General features: G+C 42.3%; 1 protein-coding gene across 2 annotated transcripts in view; it reads right to left on the bottom strand.

Moving 5' to 3' along the window:
- Positions 1-6,914: 6,914 nt before the first annotated feature.
- The window catches only part of SLC16A12 (solute carrier family 16 member 12), a 73,609-nt gene continuing 55,206 nt past the window's right edge, over positions 6,915-25,317 (bottom strand). For both annotated transcript variants that reach the window (XM_066598791.1, XM_066598792.1), the window contains exons 3-7: positions 21,720-21,823; positions 19,675-19,818; positions 12,772-13,357; positions 10,490-10,749; positions 6,915-7,910 (exon numbers count right to left, since the gene is read on the bottom strand). In XM_066598791.1, the coding sequence (XP_066454888.1) occupies positions 7,687-7,910; positions 10,490-10,749; positions 12,772-13,357; positions 19,675-19,818; positions 21,720-21,823 (1,318 nt within the window). In that variant the 3' untranslated portion in view covers positions 6,915-7,686. The remainder of the gene's footprint in view (positions 7,911-10,489; positions 10,750-12,771; positions 13,358-19,674; positions 19,819-21,719; positions 21,824-25,317) is intronic.

Here is a 25,317-nt window from a genome sequence, read left to right as displayed (position 1 = left end):
GATAGAGGGTATGGAGGCCCGGAAATAAGCCCAGGGAATCCATGGCCTCCTTCTGAGGTGAGGTAGGGATCCCTTCCCTTTTAGGAGTAGGGACTTACGGGCAGTGGAGAAACCCTGACGCAAGGGAGAGACGACCGAGGAAGAGTGCAAAGTCTGATGCTTGATCTCCATATTAAGTTTTTTAGGGGGGTTTGTGAGGGTATATATATATATATATTGCCATATGTGTTTTTCATGCTTTTATACCTGTATGCAAGTTTTATTCAATTCCAAATGAGAAAAAACTTTAATACTTCGCCTTACATCAGATATCCCAAGGCTGAGAGAGATGTTCTAAGAAATTCAGAGAAGATACGGAACCAGACAAGGCCGCATGTACTTGGCCAATTTCCCAGAAGCGCTGGAACAAGATATCAAGATGTTCAAATGTACATAATTTTGACTGTCTTAGGCCAGAAATCTGGACTTCCCATATATGGATGTTAGGCCGGACTTCTTAGAATTGTGTGGGTAATTCTTTGCACTGGAGTTAATTGAATACGTGATTTTCTGTATAAGCCAGAGGCGCCTCACTGTCTAAGGCGGAAATCCGGACTGCCCATATATGGTTATGAGCCCATCACCCCCTAGTGGTGAGAGGGCAGAGGGTATAAGATCTCATGTAATCTGTAATAAAGTGCGCAGTTTTTTCTCCCGTGTGAGGAATGATACCAGATCCCTGTGTGTGGTGTCTCTTCTTACGGCCGGCAACGGGGCAAGTGGGGTGGGCCCGATTGGTGTTGCACTTAGAATTTTAACCCTCATAGTACTACCGTCCACTGACTGGCCTGGCCGCGTCTAACCTGCGACGTCCTGTAGAGTCGACTGTGAGTGCGCATGTGTCCCCCTTCCTGGCGCGCCTGCGCACTCGCCGCCGACTCTCCGAGGACATCAGAGGTTAAACGCGGCCAGGTTGACGAGGAAAGAAGCATCAGCTCACAGGTGCTGATGGGGGATGACCCCTCACACTCCAAGTAGACAAGGGAGGGAAGAAATACAACGGGATTAAGTAAATTTACTTTGTTTTTTTAAAATGTTTTCTTTCCATAGGTTACAATGTACAGGGATGCAGGGCACAGGTAAAAAAATGGGTTTTGGTGACAGAACCCCTTTAATCTCATGCATCCTATTTCAGACACCAGAAGAAGTTACACCCTGTCACTGTCAGCCATATTAGCTGTCTTGAGGCTGCATGCAAGGCTCTAGCCAACTTCCGTCTTCATCTCGTCAACTCAAATGGGTCACGAATTTCACATAACCCTCCTATGAGACCCAACAAAATGTTAAAAGAGATGCCCAGGATTAGAAAAATGTGTCTGCTTTTTTATGGCAGTGTCACATCTGATTGGCTACATCAAAGTATTGCCGTTTCTGGGTGGTGGTGCTGTTTCTGGAAATAAAAAAGCTGATTTTTTTTCTAATCCTAACAACAACTTTAACTATAAATCTATGCCAGTACAGTCAAAGAAATGGCAAATACGTATTTTTAGCATTTAAAAGGAAATTTTTAATGAAAAAATGGGGGGGGGGAAAAGCCTAGCTTTTTCTTTTTTGTTATTACATGGCTAGTGGTGAGATGACAGTGCGATAACAGCTCATACAAATAAGGCACATTTAGACACATTAGAGACTAAGTAGTCAACAATAGAGCTGTGGTAGTAACATGAAATACCCCGCAACCTTTATTACTGTCAGCGGTGCAAAACAGCAGCATTGCTTATCTACAGTTGACGTGTTTTCCCCTTTACTAGCAAGGTGCATATAGTGTATGCAGTGGCAAAGCTTTACAACAGATTTCTGTTGCCGTTTCAAAAGTTGTAATAGTTCCAGGCATTCCAAATATGAAATAAAGCAACTTTGTAAATAGTTTTCATGAAGAATTTCAGGCCATTGCAGACCTACGTACCTCCACACCATTATGCTGCCGTGAAAATCACGCCCGCATAACGAGACAAAACCAAACCACTGATTTCATTGGTTTCATTTTCACTATTGGAATTCTCATGTGTTAATCCTACAATCGAAAAAAGATAGGACGTGCCCTATCTTTCTCGCATGTAGCTACTACTATGTACAAGAAAGCAACGGATATTCGCAGGAATTAATTTTTAACAAGCTTTAGTCCCAATCCTAATTGGCATATTTAAAGCCATTCAAACTGGGCACCACAGGGGGCATGTTAAAAAAACATGTTGAAGGGATGGCAAGTAATCATCGGAATAGATACTCTCTCACAGGGGACTCAGTGGGATTTGTTCGGTAGGGTCCTCACACTGTAGGCTTTATTTTTACAGGTGATCTTCTTTCCCTGCATGACAAAGTTAAAGAAGTTGTCTGGGCCTTTTATTTTTGATGACCTATCCTCAGGATAGTTGGTCCGCAGGGGTCTACTGCTTGGGATCTCCACCAATCAGCTGATCAATGGGCTGCTGTCACTGTGGACAGCACTGGGAGCAGATAGCGCTATCAAGAATGCAGCAGCCCAGTTGGGTACTATAGGCAAAGTTCCCATTTAATTCAATGGGAGCTTTGCTGCAGTAAAACTGGGCTACTGGAATACAGAAAGTGCTAATTGCTTCCAGCAAAGTCCACACGAAGGGCTCAACCACATGGGTGTGTTTTGGTCTCATTATTTTCTCATGATTTTCACGGCCGCAAAACGGGACGAAAACAAAACCATTGAATTTAATGGTTTTGTTTCCACTATCAGGTTTCTCACGCGTTATGACTATGCACGAAAAAAGATAGAACTTGCTTTATCTTTCTCACATATACCTAATCCTACATACGGGAAAGATAGGGCAGGACCTAGCTTCCTGCTTTTTTTTTCAAATTAACGCGCACTTGTGTGAAGTTTGAATAGTCAAATAAAAAACGTGGTTCATGCACTATGCAGTGCCCATGTTTTTCTCTCCTGACTGTGGTCCTGCAAATCAGCTAATCCGTGGACATCAAAAGTAAAAGTGCGGGACTACTACTTTAAGAAAAGAAAACCACAATGACCACCAGACTACAATGGAGACCCAAACAAAAATCACAGCTTCCTGTGCCTCTCAATTATATGTGTAGGGTTAGAACTTGGCGATAACTCAAGTCACATCTGAAATTTTCATGTGTTAACTGTGAAAACCACATAAGCTTATGTTAATTTAAAGGTCAATACAGAGGCGTAACTTGAAGCTTCTGGGCCCCAATACATAACCTGTAACAGGACCCCCAACTATAATGCTTTATTCATAGTACTGTGCTCCCTATATGGGGAAGAGAGGCCTTATGGGCCCCCTAAGGCTCCTTGTCCCAGATGCAACCGCATCCTCTGCATCCCCTATAGTTACGCCCATGGGCCTATTAGAATCACAGGTGAATAGTGTGAGGGCTTTTCCAGTGATTCAGATATGCAATTGCTCATTAAGGGTGCGTTCACATATAGTGGAAATGCTGCATATTTTCCACAGCATTTCTGCATCAAAATCTGCACCATTAGTGTGGATTTTGACAAGGATTTAGCGGTGTGTCCGCAGCTGATTTCAGAATGCCCAGCGCACCCATCACCTCCAATACTGCGTGCTGTCAGCCCTAAGATCACAGTGAACCCGGGCAACCACTAGGAAACACTGCCACTGGTCAGGTGATGAAGAAATGGAAACATGTGAGCAGCGGTGGCAGTGCTCACTAGCGACTGCTAGGTGACGATGTGCGCCGCGCTCTTGGGGATGGTAGCATGAAGTATTAGAGGTGATGGGAGCGATGGGCAGGCTGAAATCCGCTGTGGATACACAGCTGAATCCTAGTTAAAGTTGGCACTTATGTTGTGGTATTTAATGCGGAAAAGCTGCGGATTTTGCAGCAGAGATCTCCGTTATGGAAGATCCACAGTTTTTTGCTATGTGTGAACATACCCTAGAAGGGTTTTCATGGACATAAAGAAAAAGGTAAAATGAGTTTAAAATGAAGAAAAATGTAATACTCATCTATCCCGGTGGCTCCAAGCCCAGCACTGTACCCTCGGTGCCCACCTCATGGAATCTGGAAGAGAACCTGGAAGAAGCGTTGGGTGCAGGGGGATTACTATGGGGGTGCGGTCGCACACGGGGCCAGGAGCTCTAGAGGGCCAATAAAGTTAGTCTTCTCCATATTGCAAACCAATACTATCAATGAAGCCTTATAGTTGGGGGCCCAGTTCCAGATTTTGTCCTGGGGCCCAGCAGCGTCAAGTTACGCCTCTGGTTGGGTGGTCACATACTGTTCATTGTGCATGCGGCTGCTCAGCCACTCACAGGCTTCAGTGGCCATAGAAGAATCACTGTTGCAGCCTGTGAGCGGCTGAACAGTAACATGCACAGTGAACGACACGTGACCACCTGCCACTTCTTCCATGAATTGGGCACCGGGGCTGCAGCGATGAACGAGGAGACACAAGGATAGGTCAGTATTTAGTTTTAAGCCCATTTAACTTTTTTTTTATGTCCTGGAAAACCCCTTTAAAGCAATCCTCCATCCTGGGACTAAATTAAGTTAAAGGTAGCTATCACCAGGCAAGTATCATCCAGATTCTCGCTGGAAGCAGCAAATTTGAGCAAAATTCATCCTGTGTACAAGCGGCCGCCAACGAGGCACTGAACGAGAATTCACTCACCTGTCAAAGTCGCTTGGTTTCTAGCAAAACTAAAAACCAAGCAACTGTTGGGCCGTGTAAAAAAGAGCTACTCAATGTTTGAGTGACTACTGATTACTGCGAATGCAGGAGGGCGAACCATAACGATCCCGCCACGCTCCACCTCCATTCACTTGAATGACTATCATTCCTGTGTAAGCTTATGTGCCCTATAGTCATCCCATGTAAAGGGACCTTTAGACTGTGAGGATGAGTAATATTACCTGGTGCCCACCATTTATGCCATTCTGTTGAAGATCTACCTGTTCCCAATATCCTTTTGCGGCCATAGCATTTCTTTGCCTACTGGGCATTGCTAGTCTAGATGCTGCTCTCTGCTTGGCCACTAGTGTGCATCAGGAAGTTAGAAGAGCAGTGCAGGCATTTTAGTAGATAGAAAAGGGACTTGGAACTAACAGATCCATGGCAGAACACTACAAGAAGTAAGCACCAGGTAACATTGATCCCCCATTCAATTGACTCTTATCACATAAATATTCATAAATACATATCATATCCATGTAAATATACATTTTTGGTGGAAATCCTCTTGAAAGTGAATCTCCAATTTTGAAAAACATTTTGTTAGTTATATCTAAATAAGTTTACAATTCTGTGCTGAATAATTTCTTACTATATCTTTATAGTACTAAGAATTCTGTCTTTCTGATATAGAGCTTCAAATCACAAACATAACAGGTATAAAAGATAACATTCAGGCTACCTGCAGCCACCACTAGGGGGAGCTTAAGAGCTAAGTGTATACTGTTATACAGGGTGTCCCACTCACTGTAGACCCGGAAAAATCAGCTATAACGACAAGACTAATGAGCACATTTTAATTAAGTTTGGTCAAAACATACCTTACTCAATGAGAATCAGGAACCCCTTCATAACATGAGCTGGAAGTGTCCTCCTCAGTTTGCTTGCAGGCATGCTCTAGATTGATGAACATACTGATAAGCATGTTTCACTTAACTGCAGCTATTTCCACGACGATGTTCCTTTTTAATTCCTGGCTAGTTTGTGGTTTATTTCAGCAAACGTTCTTCTTCAAGAAGCCCTACAAGAAAAAGTCCAGTGGGGTCAAATCAGGTGACCACAATGGCCAAAGTCAGTTAGAAATAATTTGATGCAGGAATTGAAAAGAAATATCGCTGCAGTAATGCTTACCAGAATGTTCCACAATATGGAGAGTTGAGTTCAGGCATGCTTGACCACAAATGAAGGACACCTAGAGCACATTTGCTAAGGAGTTCCTGACTCGCATTACGTAGGGTATGTTTTGACCAAATTTTATTAAAATGTGTTCATCAGTGTTGGAGTTGTAGCTGAATTACCTGACCTCCAGGGACATTCCCTAGATTGAATTTAACAACAAGACAGTATACAGTACAATCCCCCCTGCCTCCTCCCCCCCCCCCCCCCCCCCCCCCACACACACACACACCCAACCCTCCACTGCCCTAGTGATGACTACTGGCAGCCAAAATGTGATCCATGGCAATTTTCTTTTTGCATTTATTATGTAGCTAGACCCCCTAGTATATATTAATGGGCTAGTATTACCATGGTAGGTTATTCCTTTCCAACTGAAACTTCTGGAGTCCTTCTCTTCAAATGGTCATGTGATCTCAATTCTGACCAGCTAAGATTCACTGTCTGAAAATAGTCACTTTCGCAGTCTGTGTGATGCTGATACATTGATCTTACCACAGAAACTACTTAAAGAAGGACACCAACACTCCTATCACAGTTACTGATGATGATCACACAGTTATAATAGAGGAGATCACAGCTCATCCTCCTAACTGTATACTTATGCTCTGTAGCTTATTTAGGTCTATACAGAAGGTAGTGATAATTAAACTGCCCACCCAGCAGGCAAAAAATGATATAGCATCTAGCTAATGCTATGCTGATGCATCATTGGATTGATGTGAGAGTGAAAGCAAAAATCTCATCAAGATGGTGCCTGATAAGCATCAGACAGGAGGCTGCACTGCATGGAAGTGACTGCAATACATAGAGGAGCCCATCAGAGTCTGATAGGCAATCATGTGAAGGAGCAGGGATGGAAAAATATGTTTTCACTGGAGTGTCCCTTTAAATCTATGTCTACACAAGGAATTTGGAGCTCTGTATCAGATATCATCATCATCAGAACAACAGGGCTCAGACTGCTAAATAGATATATGAAAAAAATCAATCAGCACAGATACCATGTGTAGATTCACTTTAATGTATAGCATCCTCATACATGAAAAATGAATAAATATCCAGTTAATCAGTCACAGTAGTAATATATTTGTACCAGGGCACACAATACACTTGTCAGCTTGTCTGTTACTGAGACAGTGAGCTGTTCATTCTCCTGACCACCCAAAGTGTGGTACATTGGCATACAGAAGGTGCAACTACTTTCTCTGTGAAAGCAATCGTGTATGCCATTTCCACGCCATCTCCTTAGTGCATAGCATGTTCTACCATATACGTCCCACCATGCATCTGCTCTACTGACATCAGGATGCTTCTACCATAATTAGCCCTCATTGTATCTTGTAAGAAGTAAAGCTTTATTTTGCACTTGAGTTCTTAATTCGTCTTCTTTTATTGCATTGCATAGGAATAAAACCATCGCTCATCCACGTAGGTCTAGCTCACCGCGGGACGTCAAGTTTAAGATATACTGTAATACTTTAAAAACTGTTCCCATTTAAGTCAACACAGTTTATCTAGATTTCAAGAATGTATCTCATAAAGTGCAGGTTTTCTGCATTGGCTATGCAATAGAGATATCGTCCAGCAGGAAAATGCTTTCAAATTGTGCAATTAACGATATGTGAAGTCAGAAAAGAAACCGTCTGGTACTTAAAATAAATGAATATGTATTCCAATCCAGAACAGATATCGTTTGTTTTCAATTTTCTGCCGGTTTCTAAAACTCAAGGCATCTAAATCCCCGTCATTTATCCCACTTTGTCCAGCGTGATCTAAACCTCCTTGTGGTTACATTCGTCAGTGGCTGCACAAGTCACATCTCCATTAGTCCATATCTCTTGCTTGGTGTCAGATGTGGGCACAGTCCTTGCTGGCTGCTTGTGCTTTAAACTTTTTACTAGTTTGGCAAATGCTAATAAAAGGGCGCAAAATATCATAGAAAACCCGCTTAAAAGGAATGCTGCTGTATAGTTTCCAGTTGTGTCCACCAGCCAACCTGCAGAAGACAAAAGAACGATTAGAAAGGAGCAATCAGCTTCCAATAGTTGTATTTGAATCAAATTAGTTTGGGACACTAAAGGCCCATTTACATGCAAAGACAATCTTTCAAACGATTGAAAGGTTGACGATTCTAGCGATCATTTTGCATAAAGTGATAATGGACACTGTCCATTAATACTTTATCAGCCTCATTTGTGTGTAAAAGGGCCTCCGGCAGCTGTTTGCGGAGCTCAGCATGTGATCTGAGCTCTGCACACAGCCACTTTGTTCTTGCACGTGCCGTCAGCTGAATACAATGTAATCTCCAGATTACACGTGCAGAACACAGCGCGTGGTCCCTGTTATCTCTCTCCGAGTCAAAGATCATTTTTAAACTCACCTTAAAATCATCATTCAGCCAAAGAGTGAACGATGGCAGTGTTTACATGTAATGATTATAGCTCATATGCCATTGTTTGAACAAATTGTGAGCAATAATTGTGTGTAAATGGGCCTTAAGGCAAAACTCAGACACTGTGTTAGGGGTTAAACAGATGAGCGCGTTTTTGTCCTGTTTTGCAACCATGAAAATCACATCCGCAAAACAAAACGATTGATTTCAATGGTTTGGGTTTCACTATAAGGTTTCTCGGGCGTTAATACATACTCACATGTAGTATTTCTACTTCAGAGATAGATAGGGCAAAACCTATCTTTCCGTTTTTTTTTGTCAAACTCGCAGAGTTTGAACAGTACAAAAAAATACACTTTACCTGGTCCATGCGCTAATATGCTCCATAGCAGCTAGCGTATTAATGCATGCACCTGTCTGTTTAAGCCCTTAAGCCTTGTGTAGGGTCGGTGCATGACACACATTCTCTCCTAGGTATTATTTGTATGTCTTTGTCATGGAGAACCCCCTTAGGCACAATACTAGACACAACACAGTGTGTATGCTTTGCCTAATATGTTCCTTTAACCCCTTGAGGACCAGACCCTTTTTTAGGGATTTTGCCCATGTGGTGATTTTACTGCCCTATTTTTTTTCTACAGCTACCAAAATTCTTTTTGATCCATTTTTCCATGACATAAAGGGCTATTTCTTTATACATTTTTTCACTGACTTTTGTTTCTGTTTTTAAATTTTAATAGGGGCAAAAAGCTCAAAAAACATATTTTTTTTAAATGTATAGATGTTTATTTTTAAAATTTGTATATTTACGCTAAATCAGTTCCTCATTGTACTTTTGCAATTTTCATATATAATTCGTATAGTCACAAATTACAGAGCGCAGCAGGAAATTGGCGTAAATTGTGTGCAATCATTGGTAGCTTGTTGGAGGCCATAGATTTGTTCTTTGCAACAGGACCGAGGAATATTATATCACAAAATGTGCCAGTGATATAATATAAATAAAAGGAGACTGAAGGGTACAAAAGGATAACAGGCCACATAGCAAGAAGCTTTTTTTCTCTACTGCTGTACTAATTTTACGTTGAGAGGATAGTTCATAAATTTAAGACCCCCCCGCTTTTTTAAAGTTTAGTTTACATATATACTGATTGCATTAAAGTATGTGGACTCTTCTCCTAGTCATTGACTTTAAAGGCCCTTTTACACGCAGCAATTATAACTCAAAATTCATTCAAACGGCTGAAGTGAGCAATAATCGTTATGTGTGAAAGCGAAACTATCACTCACTCTTTGTTAACAGTCATTTAAGCTGACTTTTCTGACTTTGTTAGCACTCCCTGGCTCGCTGGTTTGTCGTGCTGTCTGAAAGTACCCCCACAGTGCTTCCCATAGGAAGCACTGAGCAGGGAGCAAGAAGCTGACGAGAAGCCCGCAAGTGGCCGGCAAGTCGTTCAGTGTGAAAGCACTGCACAAACGCTAACGACCTTAGCGGTGACATCAGCGCTCGCGCAGTTGCTGAGAAGGCTGTTGACCTGTGTAATAGGGCCTTTGGTGTTACACTATAGCTTATCCCATTGCAAACATATGCATAAAATTAAGCACACAGCCCTGTCATCTCCATAAACAAGTACTGGTAATAGTATGTTTGCACTGAAAAGCTCAATGGAAGGAATTTATTAAGACCAACATTTCAAATGTCGGTCTTGATAGTTTTGGGCCACACAATTAAGTACCAACAGTTTGGAGAAGGTGCTTCGCTTTTCCACATGGGAACCCCTAGTCTCTCAAAGTGAGATCCATAAAGTGTGGCTTGGAGAAGCTGGAGTCCCTGCACAGAGTCCAGTCCTCAATCTCATTGAACACTTTTAGGTTGAACTGGAATGCCAAAAGCCTACTAGATCTTCTCGTCCATCATCAATTACCAAGCCTTACAAATGCTCTTTTGACTGAATGGGCAGAAATTTCCACTGACGCCACAATCTTCCCACAAAAGTTGAGGCTGCTATAGTTGCAAAGGCAGGTCCAACTCCATAGGAACAGCCATGTCTTTGGAATTAGATGTCTAACAAGCTCATATAAGTGTGACAGTTGAGTGTTCATGTACTTCACTACATAGATCATTGTACATATGTGTAAATAGGAAACTGAAAATGCTCATGTAAATAATGAAACAAGCTCACCTGATATTGGTGGGCTCACCAGGTAGGGTATCGCATGGAGAAAGAACACCACACCAAGGGCTGATGATAAGTTGGATGTACCTACAACATCTCCGGTCACAACAGGAATCAGGGCAACGTAGGCTCCATCGAAATAACCAAATGTAACAGAGAAAGGCACGAGTAGTTCAAAGCACCTCAGAATCGGAAGGAAAAGGCAGCTAAGACCATCCAGTGCCACGGCTATGAGGTAGCAAGTGTATCGGTGCTTCTTTAGAAACCTGAAAGACAATACAATTTCAGTATACACTTGTATCCATGAACTGATGAAAAACTCTTGAACATAATGATGTCCCTTTCCAGCATTCAGTTCTGCTTAAAGTAGGTTTCTCACTACTTAAAATTGCTCCACAACCACTCTGTTCTTCCTGATTGCTGCTGTCCAGGACATGTGACTGCTGCAGCCAATCACTGGCTATAGAAGGTCACTGTTGTGACCAGTGATTGGCTACAGTAGTTACATGTCCTGGACAGTAACAACCACGAACAACAGAATGATTGTGATGCAATTTGAGGTAGTGAGAAAACTCCTTGAAAGTATTATGTAAGGAAAATGCAAAAAATAGCAATTGTACAAAATATGAAAGGAGTTTGGAGAAAGGTTAAAAGGGTTTATAGAACTAGTAAAACACATAACCGCTGTTTTTCAAAACCTGTGCATGTGTTGTGTCTGTATTGCATTCTACCGCCATTGTGCTCCATCCTATGGACAGGTGTGGCACTCTTTTTGGAGGAAAGAATATACTTGTGTGAATCAGGCCTTAATAATAAAAAAAACACAATTATAGAATAGGTCCAGATCTGCTGACTAAGACTGGGCTCACAAGACAGTGTTGGTACAGCGTTTTCCGCGTGAGTATCTTGCGTGCGTAATACGCTGTAACAATCTTTCATAGGCGGCCATGTTGCTGCTCACATGAACACATGCGCAAGAATAGTTGCAGCATGTTCTATCTTGGCGTGTTTTACACATGCATGGGTGGCGCCCAACATCTTTATGTACTTCCTGCATACCGCGCAGGTGCCACTCTCAGGTGGCACGCTGCGAATTACGATTGTGTGAGCTCAGTCTAAAAACTGCAGAACAAAAAGCAGGAATCAAAATAAAAACATCAACAAAAAATATTTAACGTCAAATAAAAATGAAAAGGAAACGTCCATATACGCTGAGCAAGTAGATGAACAAGGAAGAAACTGAAGGCCATGTGTCTTCTATACTACTTTAGCCAGTAGAGGGCACTATTGTACTGCACAGAACATTGAACTTGAACGGTATGTTTTACTAGAATTTTGCATATAAAAATAGTAAACCAGAATTTATCCCACAAAAAATAACCCTCATAAAGTTATGTTGACAGAAAAGGAAAATATTTATGACCCTCTGAATGTGTTGACACTAAAAAAAAAGTCAGTGTATGTGTATGTTGTGATACCCCGCAAAGGGACCTGCTGAGCCTCTATCATACAAGGGCCCAGATGAACCTACAGCTGGCCCTGCAGTGCACCACAAAGCTGTAGGGTGACCCTGTATGACTGCACACAGAATCTATGTGGATAGTTTTACCCATGTGCAATGCCTGGACTGCTTCTTGCTTTTCTGGTTCTTTGCACACAAATGTCTGATATGGTCTTATAGCAAGCTATAGGTGTAATAAAGCCATGTTGTATGAGCCATGAGAACAGACTTAAAACTTGTTTCACTCATCTGCATGCATGGTAACGGTCTATAAATTGATTTAGGAACTTCAAGCTGAGAAGTTATCATTATGGTTCTTATCCATATCTGGAACAATTACGTATCTGGCATGACTAATATCATGTCTGCAGTGGAATAACGAGCATATACTGCAATAATTTCTATTTGTGCAATGCTCTGTTCACACTAGCGCCGCAGCTTCCATCCATAATAGAACAATGACAGCTATGACGGATCGGTTCTTGAACTGATCCCAACGAATGATGACCTATAATTGGGTCAATCAAGTTTCTATTGCGGTTCCAGCGATTTTCACGGCATGAATAAACCTGATTGAAACAAGTAACAGTAGCATGAATAGAGCCTTCACTAGGTTTAATTTGGTATTTTAGGGGCATGTTAGTAAGAGGGCTCCCAATAAATCGGATTTACTCATGACCTAACCTAACTTTGTCACTACAAGCCACAGCGTCTTTATCCATTGTGTCTATAACTCTATGGTTATTATGTGTAGAATATAGTAAAGAATAAAGTAAAGAACAATTACCTTCTGTCCGTCAGCCATCCAAAGGTGATGTTACCAACAATGTCTACGACTCCCAAGATAGACATTAAGAAGGCCGCTTGTTGGTGATTCACGCCAACACTTAGGGCGTAAGGCACAAGATAGACAAAAGGGGGGCTACATCCGTAAGCTAGGAATAAAAAGGATATGGCAAGAACGATAAAGTTCGATTTCAACAGAAAGTTGTATTCCTTTTGAGAACAGTAGCATAGACTCTTGTGAGTGCAGTCCTGGCCCAGCGGTGAACACTTGGAAGAAGGGATGATACTTTGGTTTGACTCGTTTGGATTATGCTCCTGTTTAAGTGAATAGTGTGCAAAGTCCTCCTTTATGTTTATAGGTCTCATTAACGCCCCACAGACACAAAGGTTGGCAACAAAACCGCCAAGAATGAGTAAAGCTCCACGCCAGGAAAACTGTTCAATTAGCAGCTGTACCACAGGGGCCAATATAAAGGTGCCAATCCCACTTCCAGACATGGCAATTCCATAAGCCAAGGCTTTCCTCTTGTCAAAGTACTTTCCCACCATGGCAATAGCAGGACTGTAACAAAGTGCAAATCCAAGACCTGGAAAAAGACAAATGATTATTTAGTGGAAAATATGACAAAGAATGAAAAGTAATGGATGTTGTCTGTTCTTGCTCTAAACTACAGGAAATGTATACTGTACACACTTCAATATGGAGAGTATCTGCATAAATCATTTATTACTAGCTTTATATAGACATCAAAGGATAGCTGTAAGTCAGGTTTGATTTCTGCAATCACTTTTGGTGCTCGAAGTGGTCACCTTTACCAGCCAGACACTTCGGACTTTGGCAAACTACTGTACTATTTTCTGGAGCTCAAAAACACAATGTTGACAATATAGTATGAACATAGTATGCTACACTGAAAAAGGCATATGTCCATCCTGTTCAGCCTATTACCCCTAGGGTTGATTCAGAGGAAGGCAAAAAAAAAGCCAGTGAGATAGAAGCCAATTTTCCCTATTTAAGGGGAGAAAATTCCTTGCTGACTCCACTCTAACAATGAGAATAATCCCCGGATCACCGACCCTTCTGTAATAATCAGTGATATAATGTGTAATATTTAGAGATGAGCGAGTATACTCGCTAAGGAACATTACTCGAGCGAGTAGTGCCTTAGCCGAGTATCTCCCCGCTGGTCTCTAAAGATTCGGGGCCGGCTGGGGGCGGGGAGTGGCGGGCGAGAGCGGGGAGGAACGGAGGGGAGATCTCTCTCTCCCCGCTCCCTGTCGCAGCTCACCTGTCACCCGTGCTGGCCCCCGAATCTTTAGAGACGAGCCGGGAGATACTCGGCTAAGGCACTACTCGCTCGAGTAATGTGCCTTAGCAAGTATACTTGCTCGTCTCTAGTAATATTGTATCGCTCAAGAAAGGTATCCAGGCCCCTCTTGCACCCTTTTATCAATTTTGCCCTCACCACTTCCTCAGGCGGAGAGCTCCATAGTCTCACTGCTCTTACAGTAAAGAACCCCCTTCTACGTCTGTGTAGAAACCTTTCTTTTTAAATTGTGTTTCATCAGAAAAATGCTACGTTGGATAATTGTTATCACTACTTTGCATTCCTCTATATAACCTGTGCAATAATAAAGACGCTTCAAAAGAGCTTGGAAACATCACTCGAGTGTTTCTCATTGTGTTCTTTTCCGATGCATCGCACATACAACGAATACTCCAACAGACTCTCCTGATGGCCACATGGTGGCTTTAGCAATTGTGTGACTACTGACATCTTTAGTGACAACATAATACTACGTATTGTTGCCATAAAAAATTCGGATTTAAGAAAATATATTACCATTATTTAAGTGCGTATATTATGTTTGTGGCACCCTATATTTCATTAGATTTCTGTTATATCAATTTAACTGACACCAAAATTATTGAATATTAACATAATATTCTTGATTACAAGTCTGTATGAATGTCATAGAGACCATCAAAATACAAAAGGATATAATTATACGAATACATATAAAGTTGTACTGTATATGTGGTGTGACTATGTAATTGAAGCTACCTGCCTCTAGAGGGAGCTCACAGCACACAGATTTCTACAGCTCCCATTGGGGATGAATGTATATACAGTCAGCCACCCCTTAAGGTGGTGAGGCAGCGCTCACAGTGGTTATTGTTACATAGGATGTTGCTCTACCTTCATACAGTATTCCCTTGCAATGGGAACAATTAGGAAATTGCTCAATATGAGACCAGAAGAAAAGATGCTCAGAGATTCTACGTTCTTCAAGTGGGGCTCAGCAGTCTCCTCTACACTCTAAATACATATGTACATTGATTGGCATTTTGTAAAATGAATGAGATGTAGAATTTGAAGGTGTCTTTCCATCTCCGACATTTACGGTATATCCAAAGCATACGTCATAAATGCCTTATAGACGTGTGTCCCAACTCAGGGACCCACTTTTATCTTGAAAGCTACCCCCTGCCCCATCCCAGGTCACCTCAGCTGCCCTAGGTGTCTGGGATTATGGAAATAGCCGAACTGTCTGTTCCACTTTGTCTTTGTAACTCCCTTAGAAGAGAGTAGAAGTTGCGTAAACAGCACAACTCAGCAAGCGACGCTGTTTACACATCTCAGAAGTTACGGACACGTTGGAGCTCGCTGTGCTGTGTTGTTTCTGTAACTCCCATTCATTTGTATGGAAGTTGTGGAAACAGCATGGAACAACCAGCTTGGCTGTCTCTGGCATAGAGGAAAGTATTCCCATCCCAGATGGCTGAGATGGCATTAACTCTTTAAACTGTTAGTCCTATTGAGGATAGGGCGCACGGTGAGCTCTGTGGAACAGATCAGTGCGTGGACAAAAGACTAAGAAATATACATGTATAATAAAACATGGAGATGCTGTAACAGGAATAAGAATCAATCTTTTCTGCACTTCAGTGACTGTGGAGTTTAACCCCTTAAGGACCAGACACTCTTTAGGGGATTTTACCCATGTGGTGATTTAACTGTCCTGTTTTTTTTTTTCAGCTATCAAAACTTTGTTTGCAGTATTTTTCTTTCTGTAACATATAGAACTATTTTATTTTATTTTTTTGTCACAGAATTTTTTTTCTATTTTTTCCAGTTTCATTAGGGGTAAAACGCAAAAAAAAAACTTTGAAAATTTATAGTTTTTATTTTTTAGAAATAATGTTTTTGATTCCAAAATAAAGTACAGGATTGGGTTCCTTTTGTTTCGGACGTTTTGATATATAATCTGTATAGTCCCGGATTACAAGCGCATATGGCTTTGTTTTAGGTTGGCATTGGGTCAGTTTCATATATATATATATATATATATATATAAAATTCTGTAATTTAAAAAAAAATAAAAAATTGTCGCCCATGACGTCATATAAGATTTGTCTTTTTTTTTCTGAATTTTACACTTTTTCGCCGTAACTGGGGCTTCTATATGAGCCCCTGTTACGAGGCAAAACATCCCCCTGTAGTGACAGTAGTTACTAACAAAGCTGATCTGAGTCATACTCATGCATTAGAGACTTCATTGGAATGGGTGTACTCACATGGCTTTTTTTTCTTGGACAAATAGTGAGAGTAAAAAAAAAAATCTCAGCATGACCTATTCTTGCCTGATTTTTGGATGCGAATACCACGTGCCAATGCCCGATCTCCCACATGAGCTGTCTGATCCGAGCTACGCCCAAGAATCTCGGTACAACATTTTCTTTCAGTCCGTGTGCCTGTTTCATCAGTCTGAAGAATGTTTATTCTGCCCATCAAACTATTTTCTGGCTCAACCCATTATGTAATAACTCCAGTAAAGTTCGGCCTTCACGTCGTCACATTTTGTCAAATAGACACAGAAGCCACGACCCGTATGTTGATGCAGGTGGCCTTTGATGCACATTTTTCCTTTGTAAATGTCTGGCAGTTTTCCATGCAAAAACAATAGTAATGCCAGATTATTAATACTATCCTCTAGGAGACCAAATACTAAGCTTTTAATACCGCGGCTACTCTGAGCTAATAATGGATGTTATTATTCTTGTTTCCATTTAGTTAGTGAAAAAGCTAATTTAAGCCAACGGTCATTTGGCACCTTTTTATAGAATTATGTGACATTCTGTAATGTTGTGTCTGTCATTTATGAAAATGTATCAGTAATAAAAGCGCACTGCCGACATACTTGGGTAATAATATAATATACTATAGAGGTTCACCCACAAGTAATGTTGCTGTCAGTCTCACAGGTCTCAATGGTGTGAGAGCGATCGTGGTCAACTGCCCTCCTTCTCAGACTCTTCCTCATTGCACAGCCAAACAGGGTACTAGGAACCCCCACTGTAGTGATTATGGGGTATCAAGGGTGGCATCGCCATTATCATAAATCTATCACCTATCATGTGGACAGGTGATGAATGTCATTAGTGAGAAAACCCTGTTAGAGTGCTTTTATGTGTGGCAGAAAAATCTATCACAGTCAAATCCTCAAGAAAATCTCCAAGTGCGGGTTTTGCTGCAGATTTGTCACAGAACTGCTGCAGATTTCGCCCCATATAAATCCACGGCAATTCTATGTCAAAATTCACATCAAAGGCGTCTGATTTTGGATTGTCCATGGTGGATTTGTCTACCCCATATAAAAGCACTCTTAAAAACTGCGCCAAAAACTGCAACGCAAGTCATATACTTATACCAGACAAGCACTGATCGATGGTATAAGAAGTGGATGTCACTAGTCTAACCCAGGAAGAATAGCAGAGCTGCCTTAAAAAGATTAAAACAGACAAATCACCGATCCCGATGGCATACACCCCTGGGTTGTAAGGGAATTAAGCAATGTGATACACAGACCCTTATTTCTGATATTTAAGAACTCTATGACAATGGCCGTTCCACTAGATTGGTGCATAGCCAATGCGGTGCTGATATTCAAAAAGGAGTAAATAAAAGTGACCCTGGAAACTACAGGCCAGTAAGTCTAACTTCTATTGTGGGTAAAATGTTTAAAGGGTTTCTAAGAGATGCCATCCTGGAGGACTTCAAGGAAAATGGCTGTATGACTCCGTATCAGCATAGGTTTATGAGAGATCGCTCCTGTCAAGCCAACCTGATCAACTTCTACGAAGAGGTAAGTTCTAGACTGGACAGAGGAGAGTCATGGGATCTGGTTTGTCTGGACTTTTCAAAGTGTTTGATATTGTGCCACATAAAAGGTTGGTATATAACATGAGAATGCTTGGTCTGGGTAAGAATGTGTGTAAGTGGGTATGTAACTGGTCAGTGATAGAAAACAATGGGGGGTTATAAATGGTACATACTCTGATTGGGTCACAGTTACTAGTGGGGCACCACAGGGGCAGTATTGCGCCCTATTTTTTAAAATATATTTTTAATGTCCTGGTAAAAGGATTGTACTGTAAAATATCAATATTTGCAGATGACACAAAACTATGTAAAGAAATTAACACAAGAGGACAGAATGGGGTTACATATAGATGTGTATATGGTTGCAGGAGCATCTGGATAAATTGGGGGATTGGGCAGAAAAGTGAAAAATGAGGTTTAACACTAATAAATGTAAAGTTATGCACATGGACAGAGGGAATACGTTACCATTACACACTGAATGGGAAACCACTGAGAACACTGCCATGGAAAAGGACTTGGGTATTTTAGTTAACTTAACTGGAGCAACCAGTGTCAGGCAGCTACTGCCAAGGCAAATAAAATCATTGGGTCACTGGTTAGACCTCACATGGAATATTGTGTAGAGTTTTGGGCACCAATACTCAAGAAGGACATATCAGAGCTTGAGCGGGCACAAAGATCGGCAAGTGAAATAATAAATGGAATGGGCGGACTACAATACGCAGAGAGCTTATCAAAAGAGGGATTATTTAGTCCAGAAAAAAAAAACAGTGACCTACTAACTATGTCTAAATATATCAGCGGACAATACAGAGATCTCTCCCACCATCTATTTATACCCAGGACTGTGGCTGTAACAAGGGGGCGCCTTCTACATCTAGAGGAAAGAAGGTTTCTACACCGACATAGACTAGGGTTCTTTGCTGTAAGAGCAGTGAGACTGTGGAACTCTCTATCTAGAGATTATTCCGATTGCCAGGTTAGAGTTGGGAAGGATTTTTTTCCCCCTTAAATGGGGAAAATTGTTTTTTACCTCATTGGGTGGTTTTTTGCCTTCCTCTGGATGAACACTGGGGGTGGGGGGTAGGGTGGGGGGGGGGGGGTAATAGGCTGAACAGAATGGACCTGTCTTTTTTCGACCTTACATACCATGTCATTATGTTGCTCATTCAAAAGCCATTTAGACAGAATGAACATCACCCAAACAAACGGCCACACAAACAATTGTTGGCTACTTGCAGTTCCATGTTTGTCAGTAGTGCATGCCCGTTTACACGAGGGGATTTGCTGCCAACAAACATGGATTTTTAAACCAGCATGAAAGATCTGATCAACCAACAAAAGAGCATTTGCTTGTTTGTTGACCGGCTGGCAGCAGTGACCGGGGGAGCTAATATTCCAGTGAGCGTTTGTTCTCAACTATCAGCCTGTGTAAAAGGCCCTTATGTATTGCTTGCTTTATGTAATTGTCCAGTTTTGGGCTGAAACCAGACAGTTCCCTCAACTAACACTTCATATCTGTAATGATCTACAGTTAGGGTAATGTATCACGTGCCTCAGTAGACATTGCAAGAGACAAATGAGACGGACAGTGTTGCAATGTATGTAATCATTAATCTTGTAGCACATCCATGGAGTCTATGAACAGCAGTGCTAATGTTACTTGTGACTACAAGAAGGTTCCATTATGTTTCTCACATTGCAGATACATATAAAGCCAGGGAAAAGCAGTTTACCTGTGAGGACTCCCAGGGTGAGGTAGAGATACTCCAGGCTCGTTGCAAAGGAACTTAGGATAAGTCCGGTGGAAGCAAGAAGACCACCAAGCATGATTCCCATTTGGCAGGAGACATGATTGCTCACATAGCTTCCCAGGGGGGCTGCATAAGTAGAAAGCAGAATCATTAGCACCTTTGTAAGGACATTAGTATGCGTTTGCAGGCTTTGGGCCATTTTCTTTTTTCATGGGAAGAGGGGTATTTCCCTTTGTCTTCTGGTGTCCTGCTGGGGTTTTGTAAAGCTGCAGGTGATAATGAGATGGACAATCCTGGTCTGATCTACATTACTGGACATATAAAGTAAGCTATTTCAAAAAATTTGCAAAGCAAAAACATTCTTATGGCTTAACCCCTTGAGTGGCGGGTTTCCTACCACCCTGTCGTGCCCACCAGGGCAGGTTTTTTAAAATGGTCTAATCATTGAATTTCAACTAATTTTGCAGTTGCGTCTCAAGAGCCATAACTTTTTCATTTTTCCATTGACATGGCCAAATAAGGGCTTGTTTTTTGCGGGACAAGTTGTGATTTTTTAAACAGGGGGGAGAAAAAAAAGAAATGGGGAAAAAAGAAAAAAAGGGGCCATGTCACAAAGGGGTTAAATAATGCATTAACTTCCTTCTCGGGGTCATTACGACGCACATGGATGCCACATGTGTAAATTTATTTTTGATTTTTTACCAAGTAAAATTTTTTTACTTTTGTTTTTTTTTTCACATTTTTTTTTTGTCCCTTTAGGGGACTTCCACAGGGACCCATCAGGACCCCCTGATCACATTCCGGGGGTCCAATGGTGACAGCCCTTTACATGCTGCAGTCACATAGACTGCAGCATGTAAAGGGTTAACACAGCAGAGATCGGAGGTTTTCTCTGATCTCTGCTGTAAGAGCAGGTACCTAGCTGTCCTCTCACAGCCAAGCACCAAGCTCTCTCTGCCACAGAGACCATCGGCTTGCTTCTGACAAGCCAATGGTCTCTATGGCAACCTGTAAACAAAGCAGGAGATTGCCGGCATATCTGCAATATCTTCTGCTGGTTTTTCAAAGCCCTTGCTTTGTTCTCTGTGGGACAGTGCAGGCAGAGCACACTGTCACAGCTTGTGGCATTGTGCTCTGCAGCTCCCATAGTGATACATAGCCCGGAAATCTTCCGGGCTATATCGCTATGAGCAGTGGAGTTCGTCCCGGGCGTGCCACTCAAGGGGTTAAACAGATGAATGTGATACACCGCGATTTAGCGTGCCGGGAAATTTCCACAAGCATAACGCAGAGAATGGAATCCAATGATTTCAAAGGGTTCATTCTCACTTTTTTCTTTTTTTGCGCCCGTGAAAAATAGAACCTACCCTATCTTGTGCGTGACTGCACACCAAAGAGCCCCATAGACCCCATGCACATCTGACCGCACGGATATGCGCTAAACACAGCGCATACCTGCAATCACCGGCACCTCGTTAGGCAAATTAGCAGTGTGAACAAGCTGTGCTTGTGCAAATATGCTCCATAATTGCACATGCACAAGTGCAAGATACACTAGTTCACTGCGCAAAAAAATGGCACAGGAGCGAGCACATTACATTACCCTGGTAAAGCCTTTATTTAGGTGCTTTCTCTTCATCATTACATCCTCTCGGCTATGGCAGAAACATCCCTTGCCTAACATGAGACTAGACCTTTCTCTATCAAGTCTTTACGTCTTTGAAATTTTTCATTGATGGAATAATTTGAGCCATGTATACCTTAGGGCTGTCTCACACGAATGTGTTCGGATAGCAGATTCCGCAGGCGGGTTATATGTGCAGAATACGCAGCACCAATCTCCCATAGGCGGCCATGTTGCTGCTCACACGAATTGTATGAAGTTTGCGCACAAGACAAATCGCAGCATGTTCTATCTTGGAGCGTAAAAAGCGCACATACACACCAAGATAGTACATGGCAATTGCGAGATACGCTCGTGTGAGACTGGAGTTTTAATGTACTAAGGACATCTTCACATGACTTACCACATAGCATTGTAGAGCAGTCAACTATGGAATGTATCCAAGCCGTTCTGGAATAATCTTGACCAAAATATACTTGGAATTCGACAAAGAATATTGAGATACATCTGCAGAAGGGGAATAAAAACATGGTTATGTTACTGTCACCGGAGTCCAGCAGCACATTCCCAGCCTCACTTTCACGCGAATGTATGCACAATTGCACATGACATGAATGAGTCTTTTTTGCACTTGTATCAGCATATTTTACTGTACTTTTTCCATGTGCTATGTAGGCTAAGGAATTCCAGATGTGTTCTTCTTTCTGTGGAATTGTGCAGCATGCTGTGTGTTTTTTTTCGCATGGGCAAAAAAAAAATTGAGAGCGAACTCAATAAAATCAATGGCTTCTATCCTCTGCGTATTGTGCATGCAAAAATGCACGCACATACGCCTGTGTGAAGACGCCATTATAAGGTTAACTTGGTGTCACAAGTATCAAAATGGTTTGCATTTTGTAACAGCGTTTACATGGACATTAAGAACACAAAGATTAATTGATATAGGGTGCAAGCTGTCAAAGTTCATGCGGGTCGCATGCATGGGAAGAAATCGCAGCCTGCTCCATTTTCCTGTGGGTCCCGCAGCAATGCCTTCCATTGAAGTCAATGGAAGCCACACCCACAGCTGTCACTGTGGAGGTGCTGTGGATCTGTGGGAGAGCAGGGGATTCAAAATCAAAAAACCGAGCACTGCGCATGCGCCGGGCGCGTTGCCCGACGCCCCTGGACACATTTGCCATGCTGACATACAGTTCGGCAAACTCAGTATTTGCATATTTGCTGATTTTCTGCAGTGTCCAAATACTTTTGTCCATATAGTGTATTTTAAGGGCTCCATCAATTTGATAGTAGGATGTCTGATAGGTTGAAATTAGAGCTTTGGTCCTAGTTCCCAGCAGATAGGGGTCAATGCAAGCACTGTCACTTTCCATTTATGTCTATTGGGGGCTCCTATAAATGGGGGGAGCCAAGCAATGTACAGTCATTCTTCACTGTAAATGACGGGAGATACAGAAACAGTTGGTTGCACAGCTGTGTCCACATTTGCCATAAACTATAATGTTGAGTAAATGCGCAAATACAATCACCTCTCAGCTGGGAAAAAGGGGCTGGCTGAAAGCTTCTTGGGTGAGATAGTGGGGGATCCCGTGCCGAGGACCCTCCTCTACAAGTCATAGCAGAGCGCTGCTAAGTACAATCGCCTCCCACTCTGGCAGACTATATGTCACATGGGAATCTCACCTGCAGCATTCCCTTTGTTACCTTGTGTAGGTTTGTTGATCCATATATATATCTCGCTGTGTATATAGAGGTAGTAAATTTAAACAGTTTCAGCAAACTTTAAATTGACCCCCAATGCAGATTGAAATTAGCAATTGGAAATTTGCTGCAACTGTGTATTAAATGTGTTACATGTAATAAAGTTTGCTACGTTAGTATCTGCATATATACGAATACGCATGTCTATATTCAGCCTTCTGTCTGCTAATAATATGTCACTGGTTGAATAAGAGCGGGTTCACATTAACGTTTTAAACCTCCATTGCTTATTTCTGCTTAGAAAACAAACAGGACAAAATAGCAGAGCATGCTGCACTACTTTATCCTGTAAAACGCCGGATGGCTTTACGAAAATTGAATGGACCCTACTGTAGTCCATTCGCCAGGGGTTGCTGTTTTACTGCTCTTCAAGCAAAGCAGAATAAAACGGAAACTCCTAGCGCTAGTGTTAACCAGTACTAAGAGCTTTTTCACATGAGCGTATATCGGCCACTGTTTTTAGGGCTGGCTGGTATATGCTACCAATCTGATGCATTGGATTCCAATGCATCAGATCAGATGGCCGTTTTTCCGTAGTGTAAAAGTGCCCGGCTGGCCAATACTAGGCAGGTCGGACACCCCATGTGGGATTACCGCAGCAGTTCGACCCTGTGCCCGGCCAGTGACCCCTGCATACCTGTCCAGCGGCTTCTGCTCAGCACTGTGGATGTGCCCTGGCTGGCACTCTGCGATGCTGCGGATCCCGCGATACTTCTGCAGTGCTCACTGTGAAAGTGCTGTGGTTCGGAAGGCTTCCATTGACTTCAATAGAACCCAGCCGTGTGTCTCCCGCACGAAATCGCAGCATGCTGCAATTTCTCACCAGCGAGCAGAAAATCACTCGGCCGCCGGATCAATGAAAGGAGTCCCTGCAGGGATGAAGTACGTCCCCACGATGATGAAGGGAATCATCGGAGGGATGAAGGGAGTCCCTTCCGGGAATGAAGGGAGTCCCAATGGGAATATTAAACACCCTTCTCCTCCCTTTGCCAGCCGGCTCAGATAGACTCCCACAGGAGTCTATGGAGCCAGTGGCATTGTGCCATCTAAAGATAGGACAAGTCCTATCTTTTGACGGAGAGAAATCTCGACATCAAAAAAATCGTTCATCTGAAAGAACCCATAGCAAGCATTACGTTCTTTTAGATGTGATTTTTTAATGTGCGTACTCTGTGTCAAAATGACGCTCGTATGAAAGAGGCCTTAGGCTAGTTTCATACGGGCAATCGCGGTTTTGCCATGAGAAAGACGAGGCGATGTTCAGCTGCGTAAAATTGGGCGATGTTTAGCCGCGTAAAATCGGCCTGCCAGAAAAGTTAGCACATATGCTGCCGAATCCGGTGAGCGAACTTTGACGCAACCGGCAAAGATAGGTCTTGCCTGATCTTTTGGCTGCGATCGTCCGGCAGCTTATAAGAGCTGCTGGTTAAGGGACGGGGAGGGAGTTTAGCAGTGGCTAGCAATGCTAAACTATGTCAGCTGGCTCTATTGAGCATGTTGAAGGATTTCTCCCTGGCCAATGGAATTCCGGGCTGTGGCGTATATATGCCACACCCAGCCGTGTGAATGAGCGAGAAAACACAAGATTTTCCTTGGACTTGGTCACGGCTCTTTCTCCCATACGCGTGTTTTTCGGCCGCAATGCGGCTGGCCGAGAAACGCAATGCCTGTGTGAAAGAGGCCTAAAGGTGATCACAATGCAGTACTGGCCCAACTGACTTCGGAGCTCTTAAATGGAGCTCCTTGGTAATAGGGCAATATGATAATACTGCAATTAGGTCATTTTGGAACTATCTGCACTGCTTTGTCACCTACGAGGGGCTGCTGCTAAGTCTTTGGCTTTGTGTTCTTTTTTTGTTTCTATGGTAAAGACTGTTACATCACATGAAAGCCTTATGTGTCTAATATATGTTTTCAAAATTTTGTGTTTGTAGCTTATGGCAACAGTGATCTAGGCACACGGGAAAACAAAATGGCGGAGTCTAAGGCGATATCCACAGCAAATGAGAGCAGAGGAGTGATAAAATTCTTGTTTCTGCAAGGAAAGTCCGCAAAGGATATTCATGGTGATATGTCACAGACATTGGGGGATCAATGCAATTCATATTCTACAGTTAGGAACTGGGTTGCCAAATTTAAAACGGGCCACTTCAGCACCAATGATGAGGAACGTCCTGGATGACCGAGAGGGGTTGTTGTTCCGGAGATCGTTGATGCTGTGCACAACCTCATACTGGAGA

Source organism: Eleutherodactylus coqui, chromosome 4 (assembly GCF_035609145.1).
Source record: "Eleutherodactylus coqui strain aEleCoq1 chromosome 4, aEleCoq1.hap1, whole genome shotgun sequence".
NCBI lineage: Eukaryota > Metazoa > Chordata > Amphibia > Anura > Eleutherodactylidae > Eleutherodactylus > Eleutherodactylus coqui.
The sequence above is the reverse complement of the archived record's forward strand: the minus strand, read 5'-3'. Positions and strand labels throughout refer to the sequence as shown.